General features: G+C 41.2%; 1 protein-coding gene across 2 annotated transcripts in view; it reads left to right on the top strand.

Moving 5' to 3' along the window:
• Positions 1–14,943, top strand: part of LOC115148587 (kin of IRRE-like protein 3) — a 312,244-nt gene that overhangs the window by 210,853 nt on the left and 86,448 nt on the right. For both annotated transcript variants that reach the window (XM_029690610.1, XM_029690611.1), the window contains exons 4-5: positions 4,405–4,562; positions 6,438–6,588. In XM_029690610.1, the coding sequence (XP_029546470.1) occupies positions 4,405–4,562; positions 6,438–6,588 (309 nt within the window). The remainder of the gene's footprint in view (positions 1–4,404; positions 4,563–6,437; positions 6,589–14,943) is intronic.

Genomic DNA, 14,943 nt, shown 5'->3' with positions numbered 1-14,943 from the left:
CATTAGCATGTGACTAGCATGTGACTAGCATTCCCACCGAACACTTCCGGTGAATTTACTAAATTACTCACGATAAACATTCACAAAAAACATAACAATTATTTTAAGAATTATAGATACAGAACTCCTTTATGCACTCGCTATGTCCGATTTTAAAATAGCTTTTCGGTGAAAGCACATTTTGCAATATTCTGAATAGATAGCCCGGCCATCACAGGCTAGCTATTTTGACACCCACCAAGTGTGGTACTCACCAAACTCCGATTTACTATTAGAAAAGTTCGATTACCTTTGCTGTTCTTCGTCAGAATGCACTCCCAGGACTTCTACTTCAATAACAAATGTTGGTTTGGTTCAAAATAATCCATAGTTATATCCAAATAGCGCCTTTTTGTTTGTGCGTTCAAGACACTATCCGAAGGGTAAAGAAGGGTGACGCGCCCGACGCGTTTCGTGACAAAAAAATTCAAAGTATTCCATTACCGTACTTCGAAGCATGTCAAACGCTGTTTAAAATCAATTTTTATGCTATTTTTCTCGTAAAAAAGCGATAATATTCCGACCGGGAATCTGTGTTTAGGTTAAAATACAAAAGAAAATAAAAGCATGGGGTCGACTCGTGCACGCGCCTCAGCCCATTGTCCTCTGATAGAGCACTTGCCAAAAGCGCTAATGTGTTTCTGCCTGGGGCTGGAATTACATCATTCAGCTTTTTCCCGCCTTCTGAGAGCCTATGGGAGCCGTAGGAAGTGTCACGTTACAGCAAAGATCATCAGTCTTCAATAAACAGAGTCAAGAAGCTCAAGGAATGGTCAGACAGGCCACTTCCTGTAAGGAATCTTCTCAGGTTTTTGCCTGCCATATGAGTTCTGTTATACTCACAGACACCATTCAAACAGTTTTAGAAACTTTAGGGTGTTTTCTATCCAAAGCCAATAATTATATGCATATTCTAGTTACTGGGCAGGAGTAGTAACCAGATTGAATCGGGTACGTTTTTTATCCAACCGTGCAAATACTGCCCCCTATCCCCAACAGGTTAATATTATTTTGTGCCCAATAGAAATTAATGATAAATAATGTATTGTGTCATTTGGGGTCACTTTTATTGTAAATAAGAATAGAATATGTTTCTAATTACTTCTACATTAATGTTGATGCTACCATGATTATGGATAGTCCTGAATGAATCATGAATAATGATGAGTGAGAAAGTTAGAGATGCACAAATATCATAGAAGGCACGCTAACCTCACCTTTTTTGGGGGGGTACGATATTTGTGCGTCTGTAAATGCTCAATGCTTGAAATTGTGCTATGCCACTGGGCTTCCACCACTTTAAAGTAGTTAACTGGGTGGGGATTCCTATGAGTTGGGAGCAATCAGCCAATGAAGAAGTGCAAGGTAGCTTCAATGGCACTGCCCATTCTGTCACAAACGCTATAATGGCACAGATAGAAAGATGAGTCCTATCTATATCTATGGCCTGTTGTGTCCGCCCTCTCATTGGTTATAATGGTCCCAAGTGATCTCGCCTTCTCCCGGCTGCCTTTCATCTTTGAGGACATGTATTTCCATTGTTACAGCGGTCACTTGACTATCTTGTCAATATAATGGACAATCTTTGGCTCTACCAGTCTCATTGTAACTGTGATGAACAAAGATGGCTGACAAAAGTGAAAGCAATTGCCAAGGCTCTAATCAGTCCTCCCCCAGCTGTGAGGGATGAGTAATGAGCAAAGAGGCCAAGTCATGCCCTAATGAAGTCAGCTAGCTTTCTCAAACTTCATCTCCATCACACACTCTTTCTCTAACTCTCCTGCTGCTGCCACCGTGCCGTATAAGGCATTTGTCTGCATGTAGCGAGCTATACCTCTCTCCTAATTTACCCCTGGGAGGGAAGAAAAATGGATGACGCTAATGAAGTGAAAGCAGCGAAGGCAGTAGTGGTGGTAGAAGGCCGCGGTGGTGATGTCTAAGTATTACATTGAAGTGGTGGTGATGACGATAGGGCCTATTTTGTTTCATGTAATATGTTACATATGAAGTGTATGGAAGTGCATATTGAGCATGTTAAGGAGTGACAGAGAGATCATTGACAGATGCTGCTCTCTCTCTCCCCTTCTCTCCCTTACTCTCTTTTTGCCAAGCACTCAGGATGTGCCAGCTGCATGTTGCCTTTGATTTAGGCGTGCCCCAGATCTGCTCTCTAATGAGCTGAGTGTTTAATCAATAATTCCCTGGAGTTTGAATACAAATCTAGGGTGATCAGAGCTGGATTCACACAAGAATGTAAGTGTCATTAACGAGCTGGGATTCGGCTAAACTCTCCCCAACTAGCTACCCTCTTTCCTTCTGTCTTTCTTTCTGCGTTTCTTTCATTCTTTCTTTCTTTCTTTTTGTCTTTCTCTTGCATGAAAGGAGGCAGACTCTCTGGTTTCTGCTTCCTCTTTTGCCTCTGAGTAATCGCTCACCTGTGAGAAGTGTCAGACCACACAAAGCAGTAGCAGAGGTGAGGATGATGATGTATCGCCTCTATGCAACGCAGTCTAAGCGAATTCCTACCACTGAATGTGGATTTGAAATGTAGGCTACTTGTTCATGATGTACAATATTTGGATTTGCGACTACGTTGAATTTATATACTTCAGCTCCCATGCTGCTCTGAAATTAAGTGTAATTTATTCTACAGTGCCTTCAGAAAGTATTCATACCCTTTTACTTATACCACATGTTGTTGTGTTACAGCCTGAATTCAAAATGCATTAAATATTTTTTTAAATCTTACCCATCTACACAAAATACTCCATAATGACAAAGTGAAAACACCTGGATTGTACAATATTTGCACATTTTTCTTTTTAAAATTCTTACAAGCTCTGTCAAGGTTGTTAATCTTGCCATAGATGTTCAAGTCAATTTAAGTCAACACTGTATGTAGGCCACTCAGGAACATTTAATGTCATCTTGGTAAGCAACTCTAGTGTATATTTGGCCTTGTGTTTTCGGTTATTGTCCTGCTGAAAGGTGAATTTGTCTCCCAGTGTCTGTTGGAAAGCAAACAACCAGGTTATCCTCTAGGATTTTGCCTATTCTTAGCTCTATTCCATTTATTTTTATCCCAAAAGACTTGCAGATGACAAGCATACCCCTAAAATGATGCAGCACCACCATTTTTGAAAATATGAAGAGTGGTACTCAGTGATGTGCTGTGTTGGATTTGACCCAAACATAACGCTTTGTATTCAAGACATAAAATATATTTTTTGACACATTTGTTTTCAGTTTAACTTCAGTGCCTTATTTGTATTCTGTACAGGTTTCCTTCTTTTCACTCTTATGAAAGTTAGTATGATGGAGTAACTACAATCTTGTTGGTCCATTCTCACTTTTCTCCTATCACAGCCATTTAGCTCTGTAACTGTTCTGAAGTTAAAATGTACCTCAAATTGAAATCTTTGAGCGATTTCCCTTCTCTCCTGCAACTGAGTTAGGAAGGACGCCTGTATATTTGCAGTGACTGGGTGCCTTGATACACCATCCAAATTGTAGTTAATAACTTCACCATCCTCAAAGGGATATTCAATGTCTGATTTTTTTACCTATATGTGCACTTCTTTGTGAGGCATTGGAAAACCTCCCTGGTCTTTGTGGTTGAATCTGTGTAAGAAATTCACTGCTCGACTGAGGGACCTTAGAGATAATTGTATGTGTGGGGTACAGAGATTAGGTAGTCGTTCAAAAATCATGTTAAACACTATTATTGCATGCAACTTATTATGTGACTTGTTATGCCCATTTTTACTCCTGAACTTATTTTAACTTGCCATAACAAAGGGGTTGAATACTTATTGACTCAAGACATTTCAGTGTTTCCTTTTAAATACATTTCTTAAAATTAAAAACATAATTCCACTTCGACATTATGGGGTTGTGTTGGCAACTGACACTAAATCTCAATTTAATACATTTTAAATGCAGGCTGTAACACAACAAAATGTGGAAAAAGTCAAGCGGTGTCAATACTTTCTAAAGGCACTGTACATTTTCATCCCGGACTGAAACATCAGAAGTGTTACCCTGGATTGGCATACAATGTCATAGCATTGCCTGTCAAAGGGATAGTTCATCGAAATTGCAAAACAACATATTGATTGCCTTTTTGCACTTGAATTGGTTTTGGGCCAAACATGCTGAAGATTTAGCATTTAGAGAAGGTGGCAAAACCTAAGCATGGATTGCTGTTTTACCATGTCTATAAACTGCTTACAGGGTAAAGAAACCAATATGTAATTTTGTTGTTTGGATGAACCACTATTGTAAGTCTTTAACTGCTTTACAACAGTACAAATCTAATAGACAGTAATGCAAATCAAATAAATGCATCTTTATTGTACTCCACAGTTCCCCCTGATGACCCTGTGATTGTTGGGGCGCCTGTGGTGAGCCTAAGGGCCGGCGACCCCCTCAACCTGACGTGCCATGCTGACAATGCCAAGCCTGCCGCCTCCATCATCTGGATCCGCAACGGGCAGGTCCTGAATGGCGCCATGTACTCTAAGGTAAGGATGTTGGCGTAACTTCCACTAAGGATGGGGCAGGACATGTCCCCTCCACATTCTAAAATTGCAGTTTTATAATTTCACTGTAGCTATGGATCTAGACTGGGTAGGATTTGGGCTAGTTTTGATTGATCTCTGTGCTGACCTGACTCTTTCAACAGGACATCGCTCTTTGTACATATTGAAACTAATTCAACACCTTAACCATTACACCAAGAGATTCAAACTGACTTATTAAGGTTGCTACAATGTCCCCTTCCTACGGAAACAGTGCCCATCACTTTTCTATCTGCAGTCACTCCTACCCAGACTTTGATGGCATCACAGTAACATCATCCCACTTCTGACACCAATGTAGAGAATTCAGGGGGTTGCACTGACCAGAACTCCAGTGAATGTCAACCCGACAACATAGCTGTTACGCCAAGAGATCCAAACCTCTTCGCTACATATATGTACTGTAGGTACTGTATTTATTAACTGACAAATTCAATACATACTAATAAAACTGTTATTATAACTCTATACAAGACAGGAATCTAGATATGTTGCACTCACTAAAAAGTATAAAAGGTGCATACACTGAAATTAAGTTCACATAAATAAATTGATTGTGCACCTGAAATGTGTTTTTTAGTCCTTGATAAGAGGTGTGCTCTCTCTTCCCTCACTTGGAGGAATCCTTCCCACTCTTCCTATCTTCCTCTCTTCTCCTCTCTTTTCTCATCCTTTCCTCGAAGTGTCCTGAAAAAGGCTTCGCTCTGTCAGTTTAATGGCAGCTGAGATTTTTTATTTGATTCACGGGGCAAGATGGAGCACTCACGTTTTGCTTTAAACATGACAAAAAAGAGAAAGCATTCCAACACTACATTATGGATGTGTTCATGGGCAAGTTGTTCACTTTGTCAGCCCTGAGTAGGAAACTGAGAAAGTGAGAGGCGCGTTTAATCTTGTAGTGTGATCTTGCTCGTTCTGGGGTGAGCCTAACCCACACAAACTGACTGAGGGCGCTCCCTTCACTCATTGTAAGCCCATGAATTAGACACAGGCAAGCCACTTAGACATACGTATTTCTATATCAGTGCTCTCCCTCCTGATTAATTAAATGTCTCAAAGCTTGAGAAATGTTTTTGACATTTTGAAAAAAGAGGACTATTTTGGGAAAATAATTATATTGAGAACTTGATGGTTAATAACTGACACGGAGAGTGTATAGCTACTTTCTTAGTACTTAGTATCAGCATCTGTATAGAACATTTGAAATGTGTCACATTTGATAATGATTGCATCATATTGATTACACGTGACACTGTTAGGATGTCAAGTCTTTTTGATTCATCTGAATCTGTTAACAGCTCCATTTTAGACGCATCAGGATAAATCATTTTGGAGACAGAGAACCAATATGTTTCATCTTCATCCAAGGATGAAGCTGGGTTTTGGAAAAACATACTTTGAGTCAGATCATGACTTGACTTGGCATATCAAGGCATGGAAATTGAGGCAAACGATAGAGAGACGACTGATTCCATCTGTCCAGTATGACATCAGAAATCTGAAAGAAATGTACCACTAAACTCTATAATATGTAATTACAAATATGTTACTATCACATTATTACTATGTAATTCAGGGCAAGCCATACTTGAGATTCCTGAGGTCATACAGTTCGTATATATTGCATGATGTACTGTAAATCGATTGCTACCCACCTACTGTATTACTTGCAATGGCAGTGATATGTGCTTGCCTTATTTACTTTAGTTGCTCTAGTCACTCTGGATAAAGATGCTAAATGAACACAATGTAAATGTAATTTAAATAAGACATCTTGTAATGATAATAGCGATCTCTGGTCTTGCATTGTTTCCTCAGACACTGTTACGGGATGAGCGAAGGGAGAGTACAGTCAGCTCACTCTACCTCTCTGCCTCCAACATCGAGACAGGCCAACAAATCACCTGTCGGGCCTCAAACAAGGCCGTGCCCAATGGGAAAGATGCCATTGTCACCATCGATATCCAACGTGAGTACAGCGCCCCATATCTCACATTAGCTCATACTAAACTCATCCATTGGTCTATCTATTTGAACAATCAAACACTGCCTTTATCCTATTTCTACTGCAGAATTCTACCCCTAACAATGCACATGCTAACCCAACATCTCCAATATTTATTAACATTGTCTTTTGGAGGTTCCAAGGCTGGGTTTTGACAAACACTGTCGAAATGTGAATTCTATTAATTGCAGCACTTCCCATTCAAAGAATAATTAACATATTTGATGTTGTCTGGGAGCACAATGGAAGAGATAATGTGTTTGATGTCATGGTCTCTGCCAATGAAAATCAATGTTAGTGTTTGCTCTTTGATTCTTCCTGTGTGTGCGGCCATTGTGTGCACTTCTCTTTCTTTCTTTCTTTCTTTCTTTCTTGTGCTCAACCTGCCACTAATCGTTTATACAAAAATACTATCAAAAGAGATTCCTTCAGAGTAGTGAAAAATAGGCCCCCTCTGTACAAAATGCAATTGTCAGAAGGTATTATTTGATTACTAAAACCATTTGCAGTAAGTTAGGGATTTTGAACAAAGGCCTTTTGCATCCCTCACAGCTCCTTCAAAGCTATTAAGTTTGACTAATAAAAATGAAATACTATTCAAGGATCCATTACGTTTGACAGCTCCATTCTTCCTCATCGTGCATTCTTTTTATTTTTGTGTCTCATCCAAAAGGAATCCTCTCCCCAAGCCTTGGCATGGGGAGAGACAGAAACAAGAGCGCTAACTGACTAGCTGTTGTTGTGTGTACTGCCAGAGAGGGGCCTAATCGTTTTGTCATGAAAAACAATGGCGCATTTTTCCCTCACGGCAAGTCAACTGTTGTATAAAAACAAATGTTTGATTCAGCTCTAGCTCTTTCTGTTTGGGTAACCTTGAGTTTGCCTGAAATAAAATATATACCTAGCAGGCAGCAGCAGCAACACTATAGTGATGCCGTTTGTGCTCGAATCAATTTGGGTAATAAGGCGAATCTGATACCGATCGTAAGCGGAGCTCGTTTGATAGGAATGGACTGCAACAATGCAGAGTTGAGGACAGGACTCTCCCCAATACACCAATAGTGGTGGAAGAACAAAGCCCCCCCAAGAGTATCACACTGTATTGGCATGGCAAAGCTGTAGAAATCAATTCTCCTCAGGATTGAAACGTGAGAGATGACGACCCCCCCCCCCGCCATAACAGACCGAGAAGAGCTTGAGCGATGGGTCTGCCTTTAGCACTCAGCATTAGCCTTACTGATTTCCAATTGGGCATTTGCGTGGGCCCACCTAAATGTGTCTCTTGTTTCACTTTGCATGCACATTCAGCAGCAAAGGGAGGGGTGGGGGGTAAAATAAAACACAAGGAAGCAATTTAGAAAAGTGGAAAGCCAGACATAAGCCACTAGCCACAGGCTCCCCTGTTACCGAGGGTGGGGGAATGGAAACAGGTGTTGGATGAATAAGTGATGACAGCGCGTGGCGAGGAGAAGAGGCCACGAGGCTCATAGGGGTCCTCGGGGGTGCGCTGACTGCCACAAGGGGCGCCCTACTGTCACAGTAGCCAGTTAATATTGATGAGAGGCAGCTGGTTTGGGTGACGGTGGCGGGCGGTGTGGAAAGAAGCACACACACAAACACATGCCCCATAATGCATTGGGCAGAGGGCAGACAAACACGGGGGAGGAGGGTTAGCTTGGGACACGGGGCCCGTCTAGTTGGCGACTCCAATCACGTCAGTCATTCTCTTACTGCTCGCAAGGGTGTTTTAACAGAGTATTAGCATATTTCTCCTAGCTCTCTGTCTATGTGAATGTGTTCCTGACCACCTGAATATATATGGTGATCCACTATGCAGTAGAAATGAGCACTGTAGGGTTTTCTCATGGGTTTCATGACCACATCTTTATAACAATTCAATATCGATGAGATGGTAGACCATGTATCTAGAATGCAATCATCTCAACACACACAAGTCCCATGATGCTCTTCGGCACAACACCAATACACATCTCCTCCCGACCTACTTAAATTGTCCCCATTATGAACCACAATTATGAACAAACTTACAAGCAAGTATCTTGGTGCCCATCTATCTCTCGTAGGGTAACGGTGGTCAACGTGACTCTCAATAACAATGTCTTTAGACTGTGGTGTAGGCATTTGAGTAGCCTGTGTCACAGTCTCGTCACATCCTTGAGTGGGTGTGGCTGATTCAGTGTCCTGAGAACGTGCCTGTGAGCCCCTATGTGACCACTGCTGGGTCAAGGTGTCACCCAGTAACAGTTCTGGACCAGACAGGACTGGCGGTTCTTTCGGTGTGGCTTTACTCAACAGTAACAGATCTGTGTGCCTTTTTCAGATGACATTCTATGCAGTCTTAACAGTGTAGGACACAGTCTGAGCAATGTCTGTAGCAGCAACCCACTTTGGTCCGCTGAGGTAGTTCCTGGCTCTTGGATTGAAAGGGCTGTCCTTTGCTCTCAGTTCACAACATTTGACTTGACTCTCCTATTGACGTCGCAATGTCTCTTTTGTGTTCGGAGGTTTGAGAAGGTCGAAGCTTGTGTGTAGGTCTCTCTTCATGAGTAATGAGGAATGTTCTTGTATTTGTATTTATTATGGCTCCCCAGCTACTCTTCCTGGGGTCCAGCAAAATTAAGGCAGTTTATACAATTTTAAAAACATTACAATACATTCACAGATTTCACAACACACTGTGTGCCCTCAGGCCCCTACTCCACCACTACCACATATCTACAGTACAAAATCCATGTAGGATAGAAGGACGCTGTTCAAGAGTGGTGCAGTATCCATTGACCCTGAGACGCTTTCAATGCATGTTTCATGGTCTCTACCAGGGCTTGGAACCAGTTCAGGGAACAGAACCGGAACCTGGAACGAAAGTGATCCATACTGTTCCGGAAGAGAAGTGTTATTTTAAAAACATGGGAACCAGTTAATAACCAGTTATTTTACATTCCAGGCATTTCTTTCCAGTCCCACAACAAAATGCAACAAAGCTCCTATGCAAAGCATTCACTCTGTCACTCAGAAACATATTCCAGTGTCTACCTGCAAGCTCAAAATCTTTGCCTGTGCATTTATAGGGTGCACCGAAACATAGGCTACTGACTATACTGACGTTACATTGGCACTTGATTCAGAAGATAGGGAGAGAGATTTTTAATTAGCTAGAGATGAGATGAGGGCAGTGGGAAAGTAGGTCCCTAAATGTCATGTAATCTAAGAAAGAAGGTGAGTAGTCAGCCAGTAAATTGCAATTAACTTTAGTGAACTATTAACAGAATATATTTACAAAAGAACACATATAGGAGCAGTCACATAGTACATCTGGATGCACAACTGCAATGCGTTTCGACTACTAGAGTCTTCCTCAAGCAGCGGTGAGCTAGAGAAGAATGGATTAACTTTTTCAATGCTAGTTAAGAATACTATAGGCCTAGGTATCACATTTCACGTTGGATTTATTAATTTCAAAAACGTAAGATGTGTTTTTAATTCTGGTACAGCTCTACAAACACAAGCTTGTTAGCTAGCTAGCTCAAGTACATTCAAAGTTACTCCATAGAAGCCGCTCCTCCTATGTATAATTCTGCACCTAATTCATATAATGCATGTCATAAAAAGATGCCCAGCGCTTCAAGCCTCCTCCTCAACCATCTCTCGCTTTTTCCCCACCTGCAAAAATTCAGTTGCATCTTGCTCCATAGTCTTTGTCTGTGCATCATGCATGTATACAACTTGCTCTCTCCGCACTGACTGGTGAAGTAATTTAATTAGCTAAATGTAAAAAACTTGATTTCACAGGTTAAAAAAGGAAAAAAGGCCTCCCGAGTGGTGCAACGGTCTAAGGCACTGCATCGCAGTGCTAGCTGCGCAACTACAGATCCTGGTTCAATACCAGGCTGTGTGGATCTGTTCAGAACTAAACAATTACAAAATAATTTCCAACTCTTGGTTTGTACAAACTTTTCTTCCAACCCATTGGTTGATGGAGGATACAGTGCAGACCTGATGTGCTATACACCATTCACCGGGAGGAAAGTGACCATTCCTTGGGCACTAGCTGTGGTTTGTTGAAGCACGCAAAAAATCTATAAATGACAAACTGGGCATACTTGAACTAGTCAGTAAGGATATAAAAGAGATGAAGGCCTTGAGATGAGTGACGAAAAAGCTGCGACATTGGAGAAAGACACAAACAAGCTAAAAGGGACAGTCAATAATATTGAAACCAAAGTTAATGAACTTAAAATAGAGAACATTGTTCTGAGAGAAGCCTTAATTGACATACAGACTAGATCCATGAGAGAGAATCTGGTACTTACAGGTGTCCAAGAGAAAGAAGGAAAAGTTCCTCAAGGTGTAGTTAGGGAGTTCCTCCTTACAGCGCTTCAGATCCCACGCGAAGCTATCGACAAAATCCAGCACGAACATATACACCGCTTTGGACAGAGAGGGCAGAGGTATGAATGCCCAGTAGTTGCCAAATTTGCTTTCTTTAAATAATGGTTAAAAGCCTGGGTAAAAGACTTGCTGGCACGAAAATAGGCATGAATGACCAGTTCCCAAAGGAAGTTCTGTATTCAATTTTCAAGGAAAATAGATTGAAAGGGAAACGCATAGCTCTCGTAGTCGATAAACTGTATATTGAGAACCAATTGTTCAGAGTCACAGACTACTCCATGGCTATTCTAAAAATTACAAAGTTCTTATAGAGGAGGCAAATAATGAGGAGGAGGCAAATCTATCTATCTTCAAATATAACTAATTGCAACACAAAAGCACTAATTCAACATGGTGGAGATTAAAACAGCAGACAGAAGGCACAGTATGTGGGTATGTGTGGATGTATTGAGATGGATGGGGTTGTGTGTGTTTTTTGGTGTTTGGGAAAGGGTGGCATTAAGTGAGTAAGAAAGGAAATGGCTGCATATCCCAGAACCAATGTATGTCTGTGAGCAGGGGTTGTGAGAGAGCTTTCAATTTTGTGCAGATGAGGAATATTCATTTTATAATGAATTATACATCTTGTTTATTTATTCTCCTATCATGGTGGAACTGCATTTTCCCAAAAAATATACATCTAATTTATTTACTGTCCTACTGTATCATGGGGAACAACATTTTTTAAATAAATTATAAATCTAATTTATTTATGATCCTATATTGATGGAACGGTCCACCACCCTATACCCTAGACACCCACCTGAACGGCCCAGACGCTAATGAGTAGTCCCTATCTGCTTTATGGGCCTGCTGTAAGCGGCTTGTATGCAGCCAAAATGCGGTCAGAGACCTTCTAGAGCAGCACCGCCCCCTCAAGATTCTGAACCTGCCTGGCAGGGTTGGTCCTACAAACCAGAGCCCCCTGATGGGAGGGCATAATATACAAGGAAATTCACAAAGCTGCTAATGAGAACCTTGACGACCTTGTACCTAGCCGGTGGGGATTCCGTTGGGGTGCCCCCAGGCAGTGGCAGTGCTGGCAACACTAGCTGCAGTAACCCATGGGGGAGATGGTCACACTTGGACATTCAGAGAGGGGGCATCTTATTGTGGCCCTGGTGGCACAAAATCAAAGGTTTGACTGCACAGAGATAATTGGGTCACAACGGGGGACCATGTGTGGGTGTTTCAGGGGAAGGGGGTATATCTGACCTCCATCACCTAGGATGTGACAATGGTTAACCTCTACGGGCTAGGGGGCAGTATTGAGAATTTTGGAAAAAATATGTGCCCATTTTTAACTGCCTCCTACACCAACTCAGAAGCTAGAATATGCATATTATTGTTCAGGTTTGGATAGAAAACACCCTAAAGTTTCTAAAACTGTTTGAATGGTGTCTGTGAGTATAACAGAACTCCTATGGCAGGCAAAAACCTGACAAGGTTTCATGCAGGAAGTACCCTGTCTGACAAGGTGTTGTTGTTCTTGCTTCTGTTTATTGAAGAGTCAGGATCTTAGCTGTAACGTGACAATTCCTAGGGCTCCAATAGGCTCTCAGAACCCGGGAAAAACCTGAACGAAGACGAGGCAGCCTCAGGCTGAAACACAGAATCCCCTTTTCCAAGTGGCCCATCAGAGAACAATGGAATTAGGCGCCTGCCCGATTCGACCCCGTGCAGTATTTTCCTTCGGCTGTTTAGCTAATTGCAGATTCCCGGTCGGAAAATTATAGCTTTTTTACGAGAATAATGGCATAAAAATTGATTTTAAACAGCGGTTGACATGCTTCGAAGTACGGTAATGGAATATTTAGAATTTTTTTGTCACGTTCTGCGCCATGCGCACGACCGTGATTTACCATTCTGATAGTGTCTAGAACGCACGAACAAAACGTCACTGATGGAACATAACGATGGATTATTTGGGACCAAACCTACATTTGTTATTGAAGTAGAAGTCCTGGGAGTGCATTCTGACGAACAGGAAAGGTAAGACCATTTTTCTTATAGGAAATGTGATTTTGGTGAAGGCTAAACTGGGTGGGTGTCTAAATAGCTAGCCCGTGATGACTGGGCTATGTACTTAGAATATTGCAAAATGTGCTTCATCCGAAAAGCTATTTTAAAATCGGACATATCGAGTGCATAGAGGAGTAATGTATCTATAATTCTTAAAATAATTGTTATGCTTTTTGTGAACGTTTATCGTGAGTAATTTAGTAAATTGTTAGTAAATTCCCCGGAAGTTTGCGGGGGGTATGCTTTTTCTGAACGTCACATGCTAATGTAAAAAGCTGGTTTTTGATATAAATATGAACTTGATTGAACAGACATGCATGTATTGTATAACATAATGTCCTAGGTGTGTCATCTGATGAAGATCATCAAAGGTTAGTGCTGCATTTAGCTGTGGTTTGGGTTTTTGTGACATTATATGCTAGCTTGAAAATGGGTGTCTGATTATTTCTGGCTGGGTACACTGCTGACATAATCTAATGTTTTGCTTTCGTTGTAAAGCCTTTTTGAAATCGGACAGTGTGGTTAGATTAACGAGAGTCTTGTCTTTAAATAGCTGTAAAATAGTCATATGTTTGAGAAATTGAAGTAATAGCATTTCAAACGTTTTAAAAATCGCGCCACAGGATTCAACTGGCTGTTACGTAGGTGGGACGAATTCGTCCCGCCGGTCCCATAGAGGTTAACCTGTTTGGGCTAGGGGGCAGTATTGAGAATTTTGGAAAAAATATGTGCCCATTTTTAACTGCCTCCTACACCAACTCAGAAGCTAGAATATGCATATTATTGTTCAGGTTTGGATAGAAAACACCCTAAAGTTTCTAAAACTGTTTGAATGGTGTCTGTGAGTATAACAGAACTCCTATGGCAGGCAAAAACCTGACACGGTTTCATGCAGGAAGTACCCTGTCTGACAAGGAGTCGTGCGTCTTGCATCTGTTTATTGAAAAGTAAGGATCTTAGCTGTAACGTGACAATTCCCAGGGCTCCAATAGGTTCTCAGAACCCGGGAAAAACAGGAAGGATGACGAGGCAGCCTCAGGCTGAAACAGATTATCGCCTTTGGTAAGTGGCCGATCAGAGGACCATTGAATGAGTCGCATGCACGATTCGCCCCCGTGGAGAAATTTCAGTCGGCTGTTTGGGCTCATTGCAGAATCCCGGTCGGAATATTATCGCTTTTCTACGAGATAAATGGCATAAAAATTGGTTTTAAACAGCGGTTGACATGCTTCGAAGTACGGTAATGGAATATTTAGACATTTTTTGTCACGCCATGCTCGTGACTGTGATGTAGCATTCTGATAGTGTCTAGAACTCACGAACAAAACGTCGCTGTTTGGATATAACGATGGATTATTTGGGACCAAACCTACATTTGTTATTGAAGTAGAAGTCCTGGCAGTGTATTCTGACGAAGAACAAGAAATGTAAGAACATTTTTCTTATAGGAAATGTGATTTTGGTGAAGGCTGAACTGGGTGGGTGTCTAAATAGCTAGCCCGTGATGCCGGGCTATGTACTTAGAGTATTGCAAAACGGATATATCGAGTGCATAGAGGAGTAATGTATCTATAATTCTTAAAATAATTGTTATGCTTTTTGTGAACGTTTATCGTGAGTAATTTAGCAAACTGTTAGTAAATTCCCCGGAAGTTTGCGGGGGGTATGCTTTTTCTGAACGTCACATGCTAATGTAAAAAGCTGGTTTTTGATATAAATATGAACTTGATTGAACAGACATGCATGTATTGTATAACATAATGTCCTAGGTGTGTCATCTGATGAAGATCATAAAAGGTTAGTGCTGCATTTAGCTGTGGTTTGGGTTTATGTGACATGATATGCTAG

This window comes from Salmo trutta, chromosome 15, assembly GCF_901001165.1.
Source record: "Salmo trutta chromosome 15, fSalTru1.1, whole genome shotgun sequence".
In the NCBI taxonomy this organism is placed as follows: domain Eukaryota; kingdom Metazoa; phylum Chordata; class Actinopteri; order Salmoniformes; family Salmonidae; genus Salmo; species Salmo trutta.
Note: the sequence above shows the minus strand (reverse complement) of the source record. Positions and strands in the feature narration are given on the sequence as shown.